This window comes from Silurus aristotelis (assembly GCF_946808225.1).
Source record: "Silurus aristotelis genome assembly, chromosome: 13".
NCBI classification, from domain to species: Eukaryota; Metazoa; Chordata; class Actinopteri; order Siluriformes; family Siluridae; genus Silurus; species Silurus aristotelis.
The window spans coordinates 21,158,390-21,182,589 of NC_139586.1; the positions used below are offsets into that span (position 1 = coordinate 21,158,390).

General features: G+C 37.1%; 1 protein-coding gene across 1 annotated transcript in view; it reads right to left on the reverse strand.

The window, feature by feature from the left end:
- tmc3 (transmembrane channel like 3) overlaps positions 1–23,799 on the reverse strand; it is a 29,707-nt gene extending 5,908 nt beyond the window's left edge. The window contains exons 1-17 of the mRNA XM_083559500.1: positions 23,646–23,799; positions 22,621–22,767; positions 20,629–20,704; positions 17,210–17,291; positions 16,893–16,999; positions 15,767–15,865; positions 15,521–15,663; positions 15,143–15,290; positions 11,063–11,106; positions 7,798–7,945; positions 5,855–5,964; positions 5,665–5,743; positions 4,606–4,881; positions 3,143–3,271; positions 2,959–3,026; positions 2,467–2,595; positions 552–662 (exon numbers count right to left, since the gene is read on the reverse strand). Of these exons, the coding sequence (XP_083415626.1) occupies positions 552–662; positions 2,467–2,595; positions 2,959–3,026; positions 3,143–3,271; positions 4,606–4,881; positions 5,665–5,743; positions 5,855–5,964; positions 7,798–7,945; positions 11,063–11,106; positions 15,143–15,290; positions 15,521–15,663; positions 15,767–15,865; positions 16,893–16,999; positions 17,210–17,291; positions 20,629–20,704; positions 22,621–22,767; positions 23,646–23,776 (2,027 nt within the window). The 5' untranslated portion in view covers positions 23,777–23,799. The remainder of the gene's footprint in view (positions 1–551; positions 663–2,466; positions 2,596–2,958; positions 3,027–3,142; positions 3,272–4,605; positions 4,882–5,664; positions 5,744–5,854; positions 5,965–7,797; positions 7,946–11,062; positions 11,107–15,142; positions 15,291–15,520; positions 15,664–15,766; positions 15,866–16,892; positions 17,000–17,209; positions 17,292–20,628; positions 20,705–22,620; positions 22,768–23,645) is intronic.
- Between the last annotated feature and the right edge of the window lie 401 nt (positions 23,800–24,200).

Below are 24,200 nucleotides of genomic sequence, written 5' to 3' on the forward strand. Positions count from 1 at the left end.
TTTAGGTTCTTTAATGTTAGTTCATGCAATTTTTATAGATCTCTATTTATCAAAAATCATATATACAAAACTGATCTGGCACTGAATCACTGGACAAGATTTGAAGCCAGTAACAATTTAGGACTTTCAGTTTGCACAATGCTAAAATAAGCTTCACCTGATATAAAATTTGCTTTGTAGCTTTACTACTACACTGATGACAAGCCAGCAATAGACACCATACAAGCCTTGGCTAATGGACTACATTTGGGCAAAATGGCAGCTGTGTAAAATTTCTTTAAGGATGAAACCATTCTTCTAATAGAAATATTTAATCTTCAAATGCAGCACTGGTTCAGTACAGTAAACATACAGTACAGTCACAGCAAGGAAATGATCCTGTTTTGAAATCTGCTCTCCTGATAATTATCGCTCTGGATTTAGTGATGTTGTATGTTGGCAAAGATTAGGCAGGGAAGCTTAATGAAAGTGCCTTTAACGGGTTGTGCACACACACACGTACACACACACACACTGCTTCAAACTGAGGTTTTAAATTCTGACTAATTTACCTAAAAGGTCCGCAGTGCTGTGACGGCCTGTATCTCACAATTGCAAAGATGGTTGGGAGCATGCAGAGGAAGAGCATGAAGAGGAGCATGGCCAGATAAAAATTATTAGATCTGTGAATTAAAGAAAAGAAAAGACATTTTAGAGGTGTCAACAAGAAATATACCACCAAAAAACCTTGGTATGCAGGTTGGCTTGATATAAACCTAAATGATAAATGGCATTAGTTGGTCTGATATAAAATATATACCCTTATTATTAACATGAGAGAGAAAACATCAAATAAATGACTCTACTCAAACAGGCACACACTAGAGTTCATTACATTAAAACCCATGAGGTATGCTGTATGCAGGGGTATGCAACATCACGTTTTATCTTGCACCTTTATTTATGAACAGCCTGTTTTACCAAGATAAAGTCAGAGCAGAGCAAAGCAACCACAAACATGTACAGTGCATAACACAGTCTTTCGATTTTAGTGAATTGACACTGTTTACATAATTCCTAAAATTCATAATTGCTATGCTTTAGCTGAAAAAAATTCATTCTTAGAAATGTGTCAGTCTTAGGTGACTTCAAAATCTATGTAGCAAGGAAAGTTTTTATTATTCTGAAGTCCAAACATATTAGGGCTGTAATCTCTGTAGTGTGGGTTGAGAAATGCCAATAAAGTAATCTGCTGTCTTTCATACCAGGTGTGCATTTCCGTGAATATCTTGAAAATGCACACCTGGTATGAATTAGTCAACTGGATCACAAATACTGCATCGTGAGCTGTGATCATTCCGCTGCATTCATGGCTTCATATAAAAGACCTAATGTTCGAGGGCGGATGGTGGGTAAAAAATGACATTCTCACTTCACATCTGTGACTGACTGATAAGCCTATGACAGTCTATGACAACATGCCCATTAAATAAATCAGATCAAGAAAGCAGAGGAGCAGCATGGAATAATAACCAACCTTGGTAGCACTCCAGAGCTCTCTTCTGAGAGATAGAGAGGGAAATGGAGTAGTGAGTTAAACTGGACCGTTGAGACTTACTGGTCTTTGATCTAAATGGCGCCTGATAAAGGCGTGTTTCACGCTAAATTAATTTTATTTATTCAGGGATCCCAGCTAACATATAGAGAATGCGTTTGCTGACTCGCACAGTGCTGAAGGTTCACTGCTTTCACAGATTTATATGGCCTGTAAAAAGAGGGAGTTTGGCAAGAATAAATAATAGTGCTATCCATTCTCCACTTTTCTCTACCAGAAGCCTAAATTTACAATATAAAGTGATAATGATGCACTTTCATCAGTCTCATCCATCACATTCTTTCACTTTTTCTCTTACATTTACATACTACTGTATGTACATGACTACATGTCATCTTATGTACACTATTCTTTTTATTTTGCGTATAAAGTCACTAAGCACTTTATTAGGCATGTACAACCGTTCCCCTACTCATTCATGCAATTATCTAATCAGCCAATTGTTGGCACAAGCGTGTGGAAAAAGTGCTGCAGATCCAGGCCATTAGCTTTGAGAAATGTTCACATAAACAATCAGAATAGAGGGAAAAATGTGATCTCAGTGTAAATGACTATTTCATGAGAATTGGTGCAAGGTGGTCTGGTTTGAGTTTTTCTATAACTGATGATCTCCTTGGATTATTACAAAGATTTATGGAGATTACACAGAATGGTGTGAACAAACACCAAAAAATGTTGCAAAAGCCATCCAGTGAGTATCTGTTCTTCAGATAGGAACACTTGATGTTGATGAGGTTAATATAGTATGGTCTTTGGTATGTTAGTATGGTACTTGAGTCTGTGTGTGCAGTTTTAGGGTATAATGTGCATTCTCATGTTTTTTTTTCCCATGTAATTATGTATTGGTTGTAATGTTAGTGCTAGCTTCTGACCTGGAAGCCCGGAAGACCTGCTGATGAGGAACATTACAGGTGAGCACAGCCCAGCTTCTCAGGTACATGAGTCCGATTAGCTTCATCACATTGAAGGCAGGCAGGCAGGGTGAGAAGAAGGCCCCCATCCTACAGGACGATGGAGATGACATAAGGATTTATGTGTGCTATTGGAATGCACTTTCATTGCCAGGGCTGCTGATGGCAATCCCAGGCGAAAGCAAGCCATTATTAACAGATTACAAATCTGATGGCTAATGGAGCACTGTGTGTCCTTGTGAGGTCTAGGAGTAAAATGAAATCAAGTGGAACAGAGTTTAGAGGGCAGGAAATTATGGTGTGCAAAGGTATGGCAATGTGTTATGATGTAGATGGAAAACCCATTAAATATCATGTACTTTTTTTTTGGTTTAAGTAAACAATATTAGAAGTTGAGAAGTTACAGTACGTATTACAGTGGCCTTTCATAAGAAATGTCAGTCTCTTACATACCATATCATTCCCTGGTTGTATATTAGATGGAGGACATTTTCAGCTATCTTGAATTCACCATATTCAGGCTGTCAGAAAGGCATACACAGTTTATTCAACAACAACAAAATAATTAATTAGATTTTCCAAGATGCATGACATCAGTAAGTGACAAGAAGTATGTTTTGAGATAAAACACTCTTACAAATTTGCTCTCCAGATCCCAGCAGCAGCAGTCGCTCAGGTATCTAACCACCAGGCCCCGAATAAAATCGATCAACAAAATGCTAGCCACTGTGAAGATCATGTCAATGATTGAGAGCTTCAACATTTCCTGAAAATGAAAAAAAGAAATACAGGAGACATATTTACTCGACCTAGCTGGGCTCTGTCCTTCTCATGTGTAACACTACTCCTCCAGATAAGTTGTTGAAGAAGACTATTAAATCAGCCTTATGGATTGCATTATAGAGAATTGATGTGCGCTGCCTCTGCCTACTGATAGTTTCATTAAGTAACTGTCTGGCTCGACTGTTCAATCCATGCATCCCTGTATTTAATCCATACTCATTTCATTGCCATCCAGAGGAAAACAATTACTACAGGGCATTATATTTTCATTTTTCTTCCGCTGTCAGCATTGATGCCATGTTTATGATCGCATAAGAACAAGCTGATGATATTGGTTAGCTTAAAGACTGATCTACTGCAGGAGCTGATAAATGCTTGTTAGCTTAAGTGCTAGCATAAATTGCTTGGCATATACAGTATTAAAAATGTGCTTTCATTCAATATAATCTATAGATATTGGAATTTAAATAGTGTTGGCTCAGGTAGCCAAATGAAGTTAGCCCATGTGTCTGTTTTGGGTTGTTAGGCTTGTTTTCAATATAATATTTTTCCAGCCAAATATGGCCAAGAAGAACCACTAGAGAATTTAAGTGGTTTTATGGAGGAAGTTGTGGCTCTACAGGGAAAGCAGTGGCTTTACACTTAAGACTTAAGGTTATTGATTGAACGGTCAAGGGTTCAAGCTCAAGCACTTCCAACCTGCCACTGTTGGACATTTAAGCAAAGCTTACTAAACCCAGTTTCCTAACAAGCTGAGATATGTGTAGAAAGAATTTCACTGTGCTATAGTATACATCTGTAAAAGCCCCTCTCATTTTTTCTTAATAACAACCACTTTAGCATTGGGCCAATGTTAGGCCATAGTTACATAGAACTTTTTAGTCCAACATCAGCAAAATGGATTTTAAATTAGCTAAGATTATGTTCACGTGAACAAAATAAAGCTGGGAAACATTTTATTTAATCCAGCAATGTAAGTGATGCTAAGAAAGATGATCATATAGCAGCACACTTGAATATACTACCTTGTTGTAGCATTGTTTAGGTAAGGAGGTTTTCTAAAACGCCTTTTGAATTGTGTTTCTTTGGTGTTTTGACAAACATCTCATAAAAAGACAACTCTGTATGAAGAAATATTAATTTAAGTAATTGATTTTAAGCAATTATTGATTTAAATAGATCCTCAGTTTTGGTCAGTTAAATCTGTTCATATTGCAATAATATGCATGCATTAAGCATGACACTTTTCTTTCAATAAAAACTGTTATATTAGATTCTACACATATGTGCACGTTTTCATTACTGCTTAAACCTCACCTGCCCAACATACGTCTCCCAGCACTGATCTTGCTTGCTTTTGCTGTTGTATTCATATAGTACAGACTGGTTCGCTCCAGTTAGAACTGGTACTGATGGTCTAGACATAATGCTGTGCTGTACACTGATGGTGGTACGGTTGAGGTCCATTACAGCGATGGTGAAAGTGCCATTCCTTCCATCAGTGATCTCCGGGACAATAGTGGACAGGTTGGTCTCTGCAGGCTGGGAAATGGTGGCCAGGTAAGATGTTGAATCAGACCAGTTTCCTGTAATCTGAAACAAAAGAAAATTGAATTGAATAAAGCTATTTTTTTCTCTATGCATTTGGTGCATTTTAAAAAATTTAAAACTTTTCTATATAAACAAATATGGGGACACCTGATTTTTTTTTTTTAGACATATGAGGTTCTGGTTCCAACTGTTACCACAAAGTTGGAGGCATACAGTATTTGGATGTGGTAGAATAAAAACATTTCTTTATTTAAACTAAGAGACTCTAACCTGTTCCAGCATGACAATGTGCCTGTGCATAATGCGAGCTCCATGAAAATATGCTTTACTTTGTTTGGAGTGAAAGACCTTAAGTTGACACATTTTGGGCTCTTACCCTATTAAGTACATCTGAAACATTTACTGTATGCTTGTCTCCTCACCCTACATCACCACCGGACGTTACTTACACCCTTGTGGCTGAAAAAGCAAAGATTTTCTCAACCACACTCTAGTGGAAAAGTGGAGGTTATTATCAGCAAACGGGGATTAAATGTGAAATAGGACATTTAAAAAGCACATGCGAATCTTATGGTAATGTGTCCACAAACTACTCATTTTGGTGTATGTCATATACTAGGTACCATATACTGTAAATGGCAATGGCTATAAAAATGAAACTAATATGTAATCGTTTCCTTGTATAAGGTGATGTTTTCATTGTGTAAAACGGAATAAATAAAACATAAACACATACACACAGTCTGTGTCTTTGGGTATACTGGACTTATCTCTGGCTTTTCTTATTTGTTGAAGAATTAGAAGATAATTCAGGATGTCACTTACCTCAGAGCTCATACTGTTCACTTTATCCAACAGGGCTATTATTAGACTGTAGAGGTTTCCAAGATACAACACCAGAACCCTGATCAAATCAAACACAAAATGGAAAATCAGATAAAATGGGTCTTTGAATCAGATAAAATGGGACCTTGATTTGCGTTTCAAAATTTTGTACATCTTAGACATATTAGACCTTGCGAGTTGGAAACGAAGGCTGGTTCTTGGGTGGTACATCTCCAGCTGGGCCACTAACTCAAAAGCAGAGGGGGCAATCATAGTGATGAGGGAGACCACAACACTCACCTAACACACAGAGAGGACACATTGTGATATACTACACACAACTAGACTCTTACTCATAACTAATAATGTACTTAGAATAATGGGAAAGTAACAGAATTTTTATTATAAATAAGAGGAAACTCAGTACATATATTTTAGATGAAAAAGTCCCATATTATATGTCTTTGTATTGGGGTATATTTATGTTTTTGTAATAAAAATGTTTTTTTTTTATGTTATGTTGGCTCACAATCTTACACTCTGGTATGCATGGTAGTTCTCACTGTCCTGTGCTTTGTATTGTTTTATGATTTCTAATTACACTCTTGATATCACCCAAATAAGGATGAGTTCTCCATTTGAGTCTGGTTCAAGGTTTCTTCCTCATAACATCTAAGGGAGTTTTTCCTTGCCACAGAAACCCCAGGATTGCTCATCAGGGACAAATACACATCATTCACTTAAATTCTTAAATTCTGTAAAGCTGCTTTGAGACAATGTCCGTTGTGAAAAGCGCTATAGAAATTAACTTAAACTTATTATTCAACTACATCACTTAAGTTTTCTTTAATACAGTACAAAAATATAATATATTATATATTATAATATAATATAATAGGGAATAGTTAATCTTATTATTATAATTTTATAAGACTGTTCATTAAGACCATATGTATAATGACCTTTGAGTACATTTGTAATGTAATCATTTTATAAAGCATTTTTACACATTGTTATAATTATTTGAAAATGGGTTACACTGCAAGGGTTATGATGCATTACGACTTTTCTAAAACAATAATGTTATAATCAGTGTTTATTATCACCATCCAAAGAAACGTATAACTATTAACTATACTGAAAATGTACTGTATATATTTATCATGACTGTAATATCTTATAAATTATGTTTGTAAGACATACACATGTTAAAGCTTCAAAGAAACAACAAACGTTTTATATTCTAATGATTTCTTTTAAACATTTACTTTGACAAAAAAAGGACACCGGTTTAACTGTAATATAATGTATTACAATCACTACTTATACAGCTACTGTATAAGATTTCTTAATACAGCTTGCTTAATACAGGTAGGAATTACATGCAACAATGCTTTAAGGTGGAATTTTGAAGTCATATTAAGGTGTTCATAGTGCTTTATATGTATACACCACATGAACACACATTTGTGGACACTTGACCATAAGACTCATTTTTGCTTTTTGAACATCCTATTTCACATTTTGTCCATATTTGCTGTTCATATAACCTTCTAACTCTTCTGTAAATATGTTCTACAAGATTTTGAAGTATGGTTATTGAGATTTTTTGCTTATTCAGCCACAAGGGTGTTAGTAAAGTCTGGCACTGATGCAGTGTGAGGAGGTCTGGAGTTCTAAATCATCCAAAAGTGTTCAATAGGGTTGAGTTTAGAGATCAGAAAATTCAAAACCTTCCAGTTTAACTCATGTAAACAAAATCTTCATGGAGCTCACTTTGTGCACAGAGGCATTGATACTGTCATTAGAACAGGGTTTTGGGTCTCCTAGTTCAAGTAAAGTAAACATTAAATGCTACAGTATTCATAGATATTCTATACAATTGTGTGCCTCCAACTTTGTGGTATCAGTTTTTGAAAGAATTACATATGGGTGGAAAGGTCAGGTGTCCTAATACATTTGCTTATATAGTCCATATTGCTTGTTTGAGAAATTCTTTAAAACTGAGCCCTGAATATTATTTTATTAGGATTTTCTGCCTAAAATACTTATCCTTAAATTGGCAGTGATTGGTAACGCCGTTAATTTACCAGCACACTTAAAATTACAAAGACCATCAAATTTCAGTAAGACCTCATTCTTTTCCCACAGAGTTAGCTCTGCTTTTTGCTGCTCCAGCTTCTGTGAGCGATCCACAACAAAGTAGATGATGTAGATGCTGCCTGCCAATGAGAGCAAGACCAGAATATTGGCCAGAATCCGCAAGCTGATTAAAACTGCTCTGCATAGGAAGAACACAAAAAGACATTCCATCTCATTTTTATGCATACACAATTTCACGAATACAGGCAATAAAATTTAAATTAGATTTTAAGTAAATTATCCGTATCACAGGCTTACGTAAGAGGGAAACAATTAAATGGTTTCCTCTTGACTAGATACCAACCCTCATTGATCCCAGAACGAGGGTGTTGGTCACAAAATAAAATGTTATTGAATGCTAAATTGTATAACGTGTACAAATATATGGGGGTTGATTGATATCAGGCGAAAGAATGTGCCGGAAAACTGAAGTGAATCCACAAAGTTTTTTAATGAAAAAAATAAAGAGCAAGGCAGAAAATGACAAAACCACAACAAAACTCCAGGTTCAATAACCCTGGTGAAAACTATGGTTAGACCAAATACACAGAGTCCTGTAACCAATGCTAAGCTAAACAGAGTGCTAGGATAGTCCGACAGTGTTCCTTAGCCTAAGCTGTAGAACGGACAATAAGCTGGTGGAGGAACGGGGTTTAAGTAGCGTGCAAACTGATGAGGGCCAGGTGTAGCTAATTAATATGTGGGAGAGCTGCTTGGAATGATAGGTGGAGGTGTGGCTGGTGGATCCCTGACAACTGATGAGGAAGCTTTATATTTATAAAACACATGAAAACAAAATGATTCAAGTCACTGTTTAAATATATAGCACTATTGTTATTGCATACCAGGATTTCATAATAATCTACTATAACATAATGATACATTTACTGACTAATAGCAATCATTGGTTAAAAGCAAGACTGACATGAAGTAAAGGTACAATTGTTTATTTGAGGCACACCTAGTAACTGGCTGATCTAATCACTGTGTAGCAAGCATTTCTAATTGCTCTCAAATTGTACAAATTCATCCCATCCGGTTCTGGATCTCTGGACAAACTACAAAAGCTTTCATTGTAATACTATTTAAATACTATTGTGTAAGCAGTAATAAAACATTGCCATTTCTTTCTGATCTTTTTAGTGCTCTAATTCAGACTTCTATTTACAACAGATTTAATGAAAAGTGGGTGCTGTCAGCTATTTTAGCCACTTGAACTCAACTAAGCCATTATTATGCCTAATGGAATTCCTCACAAATCTTCTACTTTATGTGCATTCAAGACTTTGCAAGAAAATATTTAAATGTCTTTTCCAATTAAATGAATTATTTACAGAAATAGCTATTGAATAATAATTTAACTAGATTTAGCAGTGGGGTTTGTTACATTACATAATCTACTACAAAGCTGGGATGCACTGCTGTTGCTAATGTAAATGCCATCTCTTTCCTTATAATGCATGTGTGATTCTTTTGTAAAATAATTTTTTATTAATGATGAAGAAAATGAAATAAAGATCAATGAAACACACACCCAATGAACATACAGCCATCTATCCACCCATCCATATACTTAAGATACTCCCCACCTGCTACCCACCTATCTTTAAAAATGCAGTATCTCTACGGCAGTGAGTACGCCCCTCACATTTCAGCAATCATTTTATATATCTTTTTTTAAAAGGCAATACTATAAAAATGAAACTTGGATATATTTTAGAGCAGTCAAAGTGCAGCTAGGATAGTAGCATAGATTTACTGCCCTCTAATAATAACTCATTATACAGACATTATTGTCAAAAAAACTGTCAACAAAATTGAGTACACCAGAAGTGAACATGTCAAAAACGTGTCTGAAGTGTCAATATTTTGTGTGAGCACCACTTATATATAGCACTGCCTCAATCCTCCTAGGCATAAAATGTTGTTATCTTGACTTTGTGTTTGGGGCCGTTATCATTTTGGAAAACTGCTGTTCATGCACAGTTTTTAAAGAGAGGGAAGAATGTAACAGTACATGTTGGAATCCATATTTACCAGCTCCCCAGTACAAGCAGCACTCATGCAGCCCCAGACCATGATGCTACAACCACCATGCTTGACTGTAGGCAAGACACAATTTTCACAGCACAAGGACTCAACTTCTTTGATCGACCCTTGCAAGGCATGTTTCTAGTGAAACCCTTGTTATAGTTTAAAAACCTCTGTATGACCCTGGCCACTGTATACTGGGTGTATCCGATGTTCTTATAGCCTAGGCCATCTTTGTGGAGAGCAACAAATCTAAATCTCAATCCTTTGAGAGTTCTTTGCCGTTAGGGTGCAATGTTGAACATCCAGCGGTCAGTATGAGAGAATTGTACTCAAAGCACCAAATTTTAACTGCTCCAATACAAGATACACAAATTTGTATGGTCCTGTCAAGCAGACAAAAACTTTAACATAAATGTTGAATAAAACATATGGCTTTGCAGGGTTAAACGATGTTGAGCAGTGATAACAGCCGAACATCGATTAACCCTGCAAAGCCACATACTGTATGGTGTACTCACTTAGGTTGGCAGCTATTTTGACAATAATGGCTGTATGTTCAGTTATTTTTAGAGGACAGTAAATCTATACTGCTATACAAGCTACACTACTCTAAAAGTATTTATATTGTTAGTATTGTTTTTTAAGAAATACTAAAACGGTGATATATATATATATATATATATATATATATATATATATATATATATATATATATATATATATATATATATATATATATATATATATATATATTGCTAGACTTAACCCATGCATTCCTTAGTGGTTTTAAGTGTATCTGTGTGGGTGTGTATGTGAGTAAAAATATACACAATTGAGTAATCCCCTTTAATATATGAGCAGCTCTGGTGCTGATTTAAGAGCAGTCATCTGCTGCAGTAAAAGCTGTGTGTATGAAATACGGTGGGAGGTTTTGTGCTGCGATTGCAGTCAATGTGGACAGAGCAAGTAAATCAGAGCTCTGCACTTTAAGCTAAGAACAACACTATCACCTTAATTCATCCACTGATACTGATCATTTCCCATCCTTGAAAGCAAACATTAACACACACTCAAGTGACCACTTGGTAAGTAGGGGAGAAGAGGCAGAGCTCTATTTGCCACAGTCAGCACAGGTAGACAAATTGGGTTTGAGAAGCAATTTGATATAGCAAATAATAAAAGTGCCCAAAAAAGTAGTGAAAAGTTCTGTAAAAGCACTCACAGGCTGATCTCTTTCTTCTTTTCTTGCTCTTCCACAATAGCCTCCTTTAAAATTAGACAGTGAAGAACATATCAGTACCACTCAGACAGCAATGTAGACAATAACAAAGACATCCACATGTGACAATCAACAGACGAATAGATAGTTCTGGTTAGTATTGGTGATCTACATAGACCTAACCTTCATGGATTAGTGTATAAACTACTAAATTTTAAATGACATACTATATAGCAGCTTTACATTTTCCCAAACTAGAACATCTCCAGGTTACATATTTAACCATGGTTCCTCAAGGGAATGAGACGCTGCATCTGCAGGGTTTTCTGAACACTTCTGCATTATCCACGCTCTGAATCACGTGTGTAATCAGTCCAATGGAAAGCGCGGTGTCACCAGGGTGGTGATGTCACGACCAGAAAACTATAAAACCGGCACTAGCTTCTGAAAAAGGAAAGTGCTGCAGGGATGCAGGCAGTGTGGCATCCCAAAGTATTGTTGATGCAGCGTCTTGTTCCCTCGGGAACCCATGGTTACATATGTAACATGGAGACGTTCCCCTTTATGAACTCGAGCTGCACCAACAACACTTTGAAAATGAGTGTTCAGTAACGTCAGACTGCCCAATCCCTGCCTAGTGTGGATGGGCACAGCTAGGTTGAAGAACAGAAGGGCCAGGAGTGACACTAAAGTCAAGACTATAAAACCTGACAAAAGTCAGTGGGGTGGACCAGCCCACAGTGTTGCAGATGTCTTGGAGGGAAACTCCAGAGGACAAAGCCTTAGAGGCTGCCATACTCCGAGTTAAGTGAGCTCTGACCCCGAAAGGAGCTGGGCGAACAGAGGACTCATAGAAGGATGAAATAGCATCCACAATCCATCTGCTGAGCATCTATTTGTTCACAGGGAGACCTCTCCTTGGAGAGGAACAGCTGCTCTGACTTCCTTTACAGTTCCGTTCTGCTCGCACTGGACACAATCAGCTTCTCCTTTTCTGGGGCCAGAAAGGGAGAAGAAAAGTATTCCTGGAGAATAACAGGTAATGGGATGACCAAGGGTACCTTGGGAACACCCTGATTTAGGGTAGAGAAAGGCACTGGTCATACCTGGAGTAAAATCCAGAAAAGAGTGGGCCACAGAGAGAGCCATCAGGGTGGAAGGAGCCAACCTGTTGAAATTCCAGGACTGGGCCGACCGGGCGGCCCAGGGTAGAGAAAGGCACTGGCCATACCTGGAGTAAATTCCGGAAAAGAGTGAGCTACAGAGAGAGCCATCAGGGTAGAAGGAGCCAACCTGTTGAAATTCCAGGACTGGGCCGACCGGGCGGTTAACTGGGTTTAAATAGTGCCGTTCGCACCATGCCTTTAACAGGCACCATCTGGCTGTGTACGACCTCCTCATTGAGGGAGCTATTGATTGGAGGATGGTCTCTACCACCTCGGTGAAGAGACCGGAGGCTAGGAGCTGTGCCCCCTCAGAGACCACAGTCACAACCTCCACAGCTCTGGGTGGGTGCAAACCACTGTGCTCCCTGCCTAAGAGAGAAGATCCATCCTAAGAGGAATCTCTCAGGGAGGGTGTTTAAGAAGGGCTATCAGGTCCGCAAACCATGGTCTGTGGTGCCACCAGGAGGAGACAGACTCCGTCCCAGCAAACTTTCTCCAGAACTCCCAGGACCTTCACGACAGGATGGAAAAAGTAACGGCGCGGCCTTGGCCATGCCATACAATGGCATCCAGCCCTAGAGGGGCTAGGGGTGTAAGGGAGAAGCAGAGGGGACAATGCGATGTCTCTTGAGTCGCAAACAGATCCACCTGAGTGGTAAAATCTCTCCCAAATTTGCTCCACCACATCCGAGTTGAGACGCCATTCCCCGGCCTCGGCGCTTGCCTTGAGAGAGCATCTGCGCCTTCATTTAAGTAGCCTGGGATATAGGCTGTCCAAATGGAACCACATTGGACGCTGCTGCCATCAGACCCAGTCATCTTTGAAATTGTTTTACAGTAAGTGACTGGCCTTCTCTCATAATGGCAGAGAGGATGGATTCAATACGAGAAGGGCACAACTGTGCCTGCATAAGGGTTGAATTCCATACTACGCCAAAATAGGTGGTTCTCTGTGATTGAGAAAGCACACTCTTTTTGGCGTTCAGCCTACAGTCCTTCATGTCAGCAAGAACAACATCTCGACACCGGGCCGCCAGCTGCTCGGATTGAGCCAATATCAACCAATCGTCAAAATAATTTAGAATCAGTAAACCCCGAAGTCTCAGCGGGACCAGTGTCACATCCAAACACTTTGTGAAGGTGCGGGGTGAAAGGGCAAGAAAGTGCTAGTCGAGCTTACTGGACAGGCTAGCTTTCTGCTGATTTGCCAGCCAATCTATTTCATGCTTGGCTAAAGCACGCTTCAGAGGAAGAGAAGCGAAGCTGAACGCTCTCATCACAAAGGGAAGAAACCGCCAAAAGGCGAACTTCCAAACCTTGCGACAGAACACCTGCAGGTGAGGACAAGCGCATCTCCAGACCTTTGCCAGGTCTATTTGCGAGCACTTCAGCGAAAGCAGGGCCAAAACCAAGAGGAGTGGGGGCACGCTCCTAAAATAGTGCTCTTTGGGAGCGGCACGTTCGCATCGACATGCCAGCGCAATTTGTGCAGTCGGTTCCCTCGAGAACCGACCTAGCATGCTCTGCTCCCAGACAAGCGACACACCCCAATAATATAGCAGGGGCAGGGAGGAACACATGGACGAAAGCAATGCTTGATCTTCTTAGTCGCTTTTTTTTTCTTTTTTTTCTTTTTTAAATTTACCACTTAGCATAAAGACAAACACACACAGAACGCTTCCTGAACAAACAGAAGCTAGCGCTGATTTTACTCTACATGCTTTTTATAGCTTCCTGGACGTGACAAAATCCCACTGCTTTCCATTGGACTGATTACACGTGATTCAGAGCGTGGACAACGCGGAATCATTCCCAAAGCGTTGTTGACACAGCTCGAATTCCTGAAGAGGAACTAGTGTTCTAGTAAGTTTTGGGTGGTTCCATATTCCTTTTTTATTTATGTTGTCTTATGTGGTCTTGGAAGAACGTTGTTTCACTTTACTGTGTACTGCACTGTATATGGTCGGAATGACAATAAAAGCCTGCCTGACTTGATAAAAAAAATGTTTCAGATTAATTAACATTTAAATCTATAATCTCTATAATCTGCAATGACTTGTCGTTGCTCAGGTGTTTTGGATGCTCGAATAATAACTGACATTCAGGAAGTCCTGCACACATCCCCACAGTGCAGATAAGTAATTTTTTAATGCTTATTGATTTCTCTCCTTGAAAGATTGCCCTAATTTTCTGTCAGAGCAAACGGAAAATGTGTCAAGTTGATTTTGCTAGAGCCAAGTGTCAGGTTAACATAAGTTAATTTTATTTATTAGGGATGACACTGAAACCTTTGTGCCAAGAACAGTCAAAAATGGCATTTCAGTGCAAAATTTAACACCTTATAATAAACAAGTAAGTAAGTAAAATTGTAGTGCTACTTAGAAAGTAATTAGAATGCTGCTTGCTCATATGTGCTGGTCAGCACAAGCATGTTATATAGGCAAGCCCATTACCATTACCTTATCTAAGGTCTGACTACAGCTTTGTCAACTGTTATGTCTATTTCTGCCTTTTTTTAATCTGTCAATTATTACTTACTTGAGAAATTAATTTTACCAAAATTGACAGGCACATTGGCCACATCCTCTTCAAAGGAACTACTTCTAAATGATAAAATTACCACTTATAATAATGAATAGAGCTTAAATTCTGGTTGTTTTCCAGCCTTTGACATTTGTGTACTGTGAAAAAGAGGCCTTTGTGGTTATAATATAATAATAATTATTGATATCTGTGTACCCCTTTATACCGACATTCAGTAGCACCGACAGGCTCTCCATATAGAAATGATCACTGATATGAGAGAACATAAAATTCCATGCTAGATTATGCTGTAATAAAAGAAGCTCAGTGGATCATTGGGAACCCAATCATGCAGATCAGGATGTCTGTGTCATGGGTTATGACATACACTCACCCTGATGTTATTGACTATTGCTGCTCCTTTGCTTTCAGCAGCTTCAGGATTGCCGATTAAGTAGTCCCAGGCACAGAAGATACGCCAGCAGAATGTGTAGTTCTCGCTGGAAGCACTGGAGAGACTCAATCGTGAGTTTTTCGCCATTCTGGTGATAAAAAAAATACATTCATCCAAGTAAAAATTCTAGTACAATATTAAAATAATATGGAATCATTTTTTTCATTTTATTTTTATATTCACTATTAGCACTATATTTTAAGCAACATTACACTATTATGTGATTATTTATTATTTTAATCTAATCCACGGCACCTTACCGGGTTTTATCCCTTCTTTATAATTAAACCTGTTTTTAAGCAAGTCTGTAATGATTACTTTCTTAAAAGAGTGAAGAAACTGTACGCAAAAACAGCCATCCCAACAAGAAAGTAGGCCAGTGGTAGGCGGTATCCAGCTCTTCCAATTTTACGCACATTTCCATAATAGCCATAGAATAGCACAGAATACTGCAGGTAGCCCTAAAAATGCAGAACAAAAGTAATCACAAAGTAGTCCAACATAGAATATTGCATTTACAACAATCCAGACAAACTACAAAAGGTAAATTTGTAAAGTTCTTGCCCCAAGTGACCAGATGGTGTCAAGGTCCTGAGCTGAGGCTATTTGGTCCTTTGGGATGGTTTTGCTGCGTGTCGTGCCAAAAGGAGCACCGGCTAGGAGCTAATGGAGAGACCACATATAATGAGGGAATGGGAGGGGGGAATAAAAAAATGAGTGATGGAAGCTGATACTTGAGCAGAGAAATTGCTTTGTCCGTGTGTCAGGGAGCAATATAAATCTGGCCTCTTTTTACTGACAAAACATTGCAATGAGACATGTGAGGTCATATTAAGGGCCAAGTGCATAAAGGAAGCATCTAATTTGAAGTCACATCTAAAACTGTCTGCTATACTGGTGCTTTTTGTAAGGAAAAGGATTTGCAGATTAGTAAAATTTTGCGAATACAATATATAGACAACAGTTTGTGGACACCTTAATGTAAGATTCTTAGGTGTTCTTTTAAACATCATATTTGCTCCAATTGCTGATATAATAACCTCTATTTTTGTGAGAAGATGTTCCATTAGATTTTGGAGTGTGTCTGTGGAGATTTGTTCTCATTTAGCAGCAAGGGTGTTAGTAAAGACTGATATAGGGTGAGGAGACCTGGGTTGCAGTCAGAATTCTAATTTATCCCTAAAGTGTTTAGTAGGGTTAAAGTCAGGAATATAGTAGGGTTATAGCAGGCCACTCATAATCTTCCACTCATGTAAACCATATCTTTATTGAGCTGGCTTTGTGCACAGGGGCATTGTCATGCTACCACATTCAAAGACATCCTATAAAACTGTGTGCCTCTTAGTTTTTGGTAACAGTTTGAGGAAGAAAACCAAATGGCTGGAAAAGTCAGGTGTCCAAAACTTTTTTTGCATATAGTGTATATACGCACTTACATTGTATGCGCTTTATATTGTATACATCTTGTCAATTTTTATTATTTAGAATTCACTCTATATTTAGCTTGCAAACACACCTTCACATTACTTAGTTGCATTTAATATATTGTATCATATTAAAGGATTTTCTACTTTAAATGTATTCTTTCATACATCAGACATACATCGTGTCACATTCTTAGATGCACACACTCTTAATGCTTGAGCATTACACAGTTAGTAGTGATTACGTTATGCTGAAACAAACAAACCTCAGGAAGAACAATAAAGGCTCCAGTCATAATTGTGAGGACGATGTTAATCCCAAATAGCCATCGTAGAAAAATAAAATATGAGGCCACACCAGATCCAAAGTGACCTGCACACAGAATGAAATAGGTATGATGTTAAATATGATTGAGTTCAGAGAATCTTTTATCTTGAGATGTTTACGTCCTAATAAAATATTCAAATAGATTGAAACAAGCATTTCTGCTGACCACATCTAACCCAGGAGGAAAGAGGCAATGTAATTCCAAAAATTTAAATTTCCAAAATGTATGTTAAAAGATGGCTAAAAAATTCTTACTTTCAATCTTTTTAATTCTCATTTCCCATGGGATGAATAAAACCAGGATGTTATAGAGAACTCTTGAAATCTTCTTTAACAGCTGCAAAATTTCACAAGCAAACATACGGTTAGTTCATCTCCCTATGAGCTCAGACATTTTTTGCAGTCTGTGTGTCTGTTGTGTACTGGACCTAGCAAAACAGTTTTGCTAACAGTAGTAGCATGTGCTAATAAAATACCATGAAATAAATGTTTACATATAATTTGATTTGAGTGATATTAGAATCTGAATCATTAATAATTGCACATTTAAAACTTTAAAAAACAAGAAACAGGAATGCAGAAAAGGGGAAAAAAATTGGTTTTAAAAAGGGCTTTGCAGATTTTCACAGAAATTAACAATATCTTAGATAGCGAGTCATCTGCCAATTTTATTTATATTTTTGTGAGGCTGTTTTCCATGGAAAAAGTTGTCGAGCATGGCAGAAATGTGTCTGTATAACAATTTTAACAAAATGTTTTAGGTTACACAATGCATAGGCCAGGTGATAAATATTGCTATAAAAACCCTCATTTACCATCACATTCTCATCAGCTGCTTTGCATTTTATAATTAAGAAAAAGGGATATTCTAGAGATTCCATATTGTAGATCTAATACCTCAGAGAACCTAGATTTGTATGATTAACTCTTTCTGTCAAAGATCACAATATTGACAGTATGTTGTATAGAACTTAGTCTGCACTTAGTGCTCCAACAATATCGTTTATGTCTATGTTTGTAGTTTTTGGTACTTAAATATTTAATTATTAATAATTTTTCTGTTCTTTTCTTTAACTTTATCATTATCATTCTTTTTTTCTCTCTCTCTCTCTTTTGCAGTGTATGTATCACAAAAAGAGAAATATAAATATATCACAAAAAAATACATTGCATAAATAGTACACCCAAAAGTTTGATCAAAACTTTGCAATGTCTTTGTCTTTGAAAATGCTGGGAAATATTTTTATCAGTTGAAATAATGAGCAAATGTCTGCTATACAATGTGAAGCTTTAATATCTCTCATTGCCTTTTTATGATTTGAATCATAAAACAAGTCAGTTGGAATGTAAGAATTAAACGTACCTTTTATAAAAAGCAATATATCAAAGAGTGGAGCTCAAAGAAACTAATCTAAGGGTATTCTTGTTATTACATGTTTAACACTTAGATGTCTCTATTGTCCTTTTGAACACAAATGAAATCTACATCCCTGTGAATAGGGAGGATGGAATACATAACATACATTTTTTGTTTCTTTATCTATCTATTCTTGGATATGTCATATCAAACAAAATTTAAATGAAATGATGGGTATGTGTTCAAACCATACCTCCATAACGGAGCAAAATTTGTGCTGACATGTCTTATATGATTAAAACCTAATTACTGGTAATAATTAATGATTTATTCTTTTTGTGGTTAAAGTACTCTTTAAAAAAAAGTGTCAGGTTTTACAGAGAACTCACACAACCTTCAGACACTGTATTTTTACTCCCAAAATACACACTCTCATGGTTACTCAGCTTCTAATAAAACACACCTGTTCACCTCAATTACATACACACCTCTCTTGCCTAATATTTATAGGACATTCATTCGTAGAATCACTGTAAGATATTAGAGCTGTTTTGTGGTACTCTCAGTCTATTCCAAACCTTATTATAGTTGCTGCTTCTTTAGTTTTGATCTTTATGGTTTCCTGTCTCTGGATTACCATGTATACACCTACCAGGCATAGCAATGACATTATAACATTATGACCAGTGACTGAATAACACTGATTATCTCTTCACCATGGCATCTGTTAGTGGGTGGGATATATAAGGCAGCAAGTGAACATTTAGAAGCAGGAAAAATGGGCAAGCGAAAGGATTTCGGTGAGTTTGATGAGGGTTAAATTGTGATGCTATACGACTGGGTCAGAGCATCTACAAAAAAAAGCCCTTGTGGTGTGTCTGCAGTGGTCAGTATCTATTAAAAGTGCCCAAAAAAAGGAACATTAGTGAACCGGTGACAGGGTCAAGGGCAACCAAGACTCATTGATGCACATGAGGAGCGCAGGCTGTCCTGTGTGGCCCGATCCAAAAGACGAGCTCCTGTAGCTAAAATTGCCAAAGAAGGTAATATTGTTAATGGTCAATGGATCAGGACTGTTTTTTGTGGTATATGTTGTTTGCTGATTGCCTAATTTTATATAGTGCTTTTTATAGTATTATAGTATAGTGCTTTTTGTCTTAACGCAGCATTACACAGATAATGCATAAATCTATAATACTGTATGATAGTGACATGAGACAAGCAAAATGAAACAGTTTCGAAATAAACGTGCAATTTTTCTGTTTCCGGTGTTCAACTAAGCCATTTCCATAATTAGCCATTCGTCATCAGATCCACTTGCTAAAAAGTCAATTAATTTTAATGCCGCTCGGGCAGCCTTGCTGAATGCCACTGGAGCATTTTAATTAAATCGAGCCGTGACAACAAATTGTAAATCTGAAACACAGCATCAGGGGGAGACTAAGGGAACGAGAGAGCAGGACAGGAAGAGAAACAGTTAGGGAAAAATGGAGCAGGACCTTAACATAGACACCCCATAACAAACGAAACAAAAAATTTCTATTTTACCAAACCCTCAATGATTTCACCCAAAGTGACTTCAAATTGTGGCATAATCCATGAGCACTTAAGCGTTTGAGTGTCTTACATTTACTTTTCCAGTCACATAAGTTAGAAAGACTAAGCACTAAAAGTTCATCTGAACTGTTATGTCTAATTATTCATTTTCATTTTAAACATCTGCCGTGATGGTTTATTATTTATCGCTACATTAAATGCTTCTTTGAGTTTAATTGAAGCTGAGGTAGGAGCACCTGCAGCGCTGCCATTTACAGAATCGAAGTAGTTTTGATTTCTATTTATAAATTTTTTTCAAATACATGTTACTTAAATACTCCTCACAGACAGTAATGCAACCTCAGGCTTGACACACTCATCCTGCAGAAGAAATGTACAAAGAAGTGCAACTTTCCAACTTAGTTCACACTTAGTCATGTCCTAGAAATCATCATTTTTAATTTGCAGCCCTACCTCAGTCAGTTGGTTTGTTGTTCATCTTGTTTATCTAATGATGTGCAGCCCAAAACCAAACCCCCCCCCCAAAAAAAAATCAGACCTGCAGTGCCCTAAGACTTGTAACTTCTGGGCATAATTTGAAAACCAAACATAACTTGGCAGATAAGTATAAAATGTGTAGAAGTCTTTTAGGTAAAAGGTCAACCCTTATATATAATTATAAATTTTTATGCGCAGTTTCAGGTCAATAGAAAAAAATGGCTTTAAATCTCATCTCATAACATATGTTATACATTAAACAAATTTGAGAAAGAAAACATACGTCTGCCCCTGCAGCCTGGTATCCACGTGTCCGAGTCAGCCTACCTTCATACTTTAATACAATCTCTCTGGCCTGCCTGAAACACACACACACACGCACGCACACACACACACACACACGCACACACACACACACACGCACACACACACGCACACACACACACGCACACACACACACACACACACACTCACACACACACACACACACACACACACACACACATGCATATAGTCAAGATCAGCAGTCTGGCCCATAACACATTATTCCTCCCTGTGATCGTAGCAGTGATTTACTGCTGTGCTCGGCTCTGATGAAGCCATTAATACAGAGCTTTAATGCTTCACAGGACATTTCACTGCTGTAGGCATTCCTTTAGGATATGAAACAGGATTTTAGATGGGTTTTTCCCTGAATGGAGGTTGTACAGTCTAAAACCTGTAAAAACCTCATCTTGGCTCTCAGTTCTAACAGATAACATCAATGTACTACACAACCACACAATCTGGTCTGGGAGATTTTTCGCCAAAAATATGACGGGATCAAAGCCAAAAATTGTTAATCGAGATTTTTATAGCTTTGTGGATTTTTTTAAGTGTATGTGTGACCGATGTGGTGCACAAAAACCACCTGTTTTCATACAGACAGCTATAAACTCGTCATCCCGAAGATTGCAGCGTAAGCTTGCTGGTAGGGAGCGTTACGAATTACTGCTGGCTCAGAATATTATGGACCTTGAAAGAAAATAAAGCCTCAGATACCTTATCTGGAAAATTTACAAAGTGGCATCGAGCACCGCTGAGGTCAAAATGATCATAACGGTGAATACATGGGTGACACTAAATCATTTATGAGTTGGAGTTAACAATGTCGCGGAATACCTTGATTTTTTTTTTTTTAGCACACCTGTGTACATGTATATGAGTTGTGTGTTTTCTAAGTTACAGTAAGTGTCCCTGGCCTTTGTGTGACCCCAATCAGTCAAATCCAGTTAAGCATAGGATGATGTCTAATACTGAAGATGTGACCTCGGTAAAAGAAGAAAGCCAGAGATAATGGAATAATCATGAAATTTTGATTGTTTTCCAGGCACCATGTAATAAATAAGACTAGAGCTCTCATGAGCAAAGTGTTAATTGTTATTTACCTTGCGGTACATTTCCTTTCCATTAGCATCAGTTCAGCAGCACATAAAAGCACTCATGACTTCACATGTTATATATTAAGGAGCCTTCTTGCCATTATGTTGTAAATGTTGTAAATGTTTTTAAGTAATAGATTGTGAATCATTTATCCTGCAAGTGTAATATAATTTTAATTATCCAACATTTGTTATTGTGTCAATATGGTCTGATTATAGTATAAAAAGGGATTTTGACCTTATTATGTACGTTATTAGCATAGAAAGCCAGACCAGCTTGTAAAACATTGAACAATACAGAAACATGCTTAATATATGATATTATATAAATAATAAAAATGCATAGCTTTAAATATAAGGAACACGCACATGCACACACAATTATCTAAATGCGCAACACCTTCCATTTAAAACAATATAAAATATACTGGGCTAATCAGGGTCTCTGGTTTGATCCTAAACTCAGGGTACTGTACTGTATGTTAAAACGATTTTTCTTTTTGGTTACAAAATGCTAGATTGTCTATGCTAGATTGAGTGGCTATGTGTATTTTTTGTGTGTTTTTTTTTGTGTTTGCTCTGCAATGGATTGAGATCCCAACCAGTGTTTTCTTGTCTCTAGCTTAGTGTCCCTTCAGGATTTACGATGGCCCTGACTAGAAAGTGTTAAACTTTGTATATACAGCAGATTGATTTAAATGCTCAGATTTAACTCTCCATTATAAAACATACTGTATATTTCAGCAACTCATAAATTATTAAGTAACTACACTGAAACGAATAGGAAAAGGTATGTAGTCACGTGTGAAGTACAGATATTTTTGGTATTCAAGAGGTTAAATCAGGAGTCTCACTTTAAGACTTTGAGCTTGCGTCTCATTGGCCAGGGCCGTGTTCGGATGTTGGCGATGATTTCCTTCTGGTACTGAATATTCTGGAACATTTCCTCAGGATCGTTACTGTCCACCCGCTCTGCATCCTTGTCTTCATCATCAGAGGAACTGCTAGACAATGCTTTGCATCAGAACTTTAATCCAACAGGGTGGAATAAATTCAAAATCAATGTATTTCTTGTGTACCGTCTTTTAAAGTAGACAGATAGGCTCTAACCGACGAGAAGTCACATAGACATTGTAGCTTATATGATTATATAAATAATCACAATAAAATGAGACACATTTTTAAATGGTATTCTATAAACTTTTCGGAATAAGAGCAAACATTTAATAATGGAGGATTTTAGGACGTGTCATAAAATACCAATGAAGAGAAACATTAAGTGCTCAAGTGCTATATATATATATATATATATATATATATATATATATATATATATATATATGAATATGAATTTAGAAATTACTACAACTATCATAAATATACTACAATAGTATTAATCATTACTACAATAGTATAATTAATATACTAAATTACTGAATTTATACATTGTTACTAAATCAGAAATTTTCCAACTGTGGGACGAATAAAGGTATATCCTATCGTATTTTTGGTATTTTATATCTATACAACATGATATCTCAATCTGTTTAAATGCAAAGCAACAAACTGAAATGTAAATATCAAATTATTAACTATAGTATATCAAATAATACCTATAGTATAACAGTAAATCTAAGTATACTGTACACGTGTTGTAATTTTGTGAACTATAATTAAAGCAAAAGTGCACAAAAAAGTTACTTTAGTCTGAGCACTACCGATAAGAATACTGTAAATTATTTGTCACAATGAATAATCAGAAGCGAGTACCATCAATGCAAAAAAAGTTAAATGAAATCATCTTTAGTTAGTGAGTAAGATCAACCCAGATGAAGGAAATTTTTTTTCTAATTTCTCAAAAGTAAAAATTCAGACTTACACTGGATTGTCCTGGTAAGGTTTGTAGATTTTCCTGGAGCTCTTTCTCACACTCTTGTGCCGTTTGGAAGATGTCAGTGGTTGGGTCAGTGATGTTGTTTCCCTCACCAAACTCATGGCTCTTAGGGTCATGAGTGTGGGTTTTTGGCTAAAAGTCTTTCAATGTGTGCGTTGCCTATCTAAATGTGTAAGTGTGGAACATCTGTTCAGTGCAGGTGCAACCTGTCTGATTGGATCCAGCACTGAATAGATGCTCTGAGCTCCTCGCTGGGTTTAACCTCACATAGCTGCTCCAATCACAGACTGCTCAAGCTCTTAAAGGGCCAGGATTGTTCTTGTTCACTTCAATGCAAGATGCATGCATAGTTTACAAAATGTACTTACATTATATTAACAATTAATTAAATTTTAATGTCAGTCTCTATAAAAGCAATTGGGTGAAATATAAGCCATGAAAGATTTTAACTAGTGGCATATCTTTTTTTTTTAAACTCCGATCAATTCAATAAAAAAATCTTGTGAATTTGTGGATTTTGGCATATAATGTGTGTTTTTA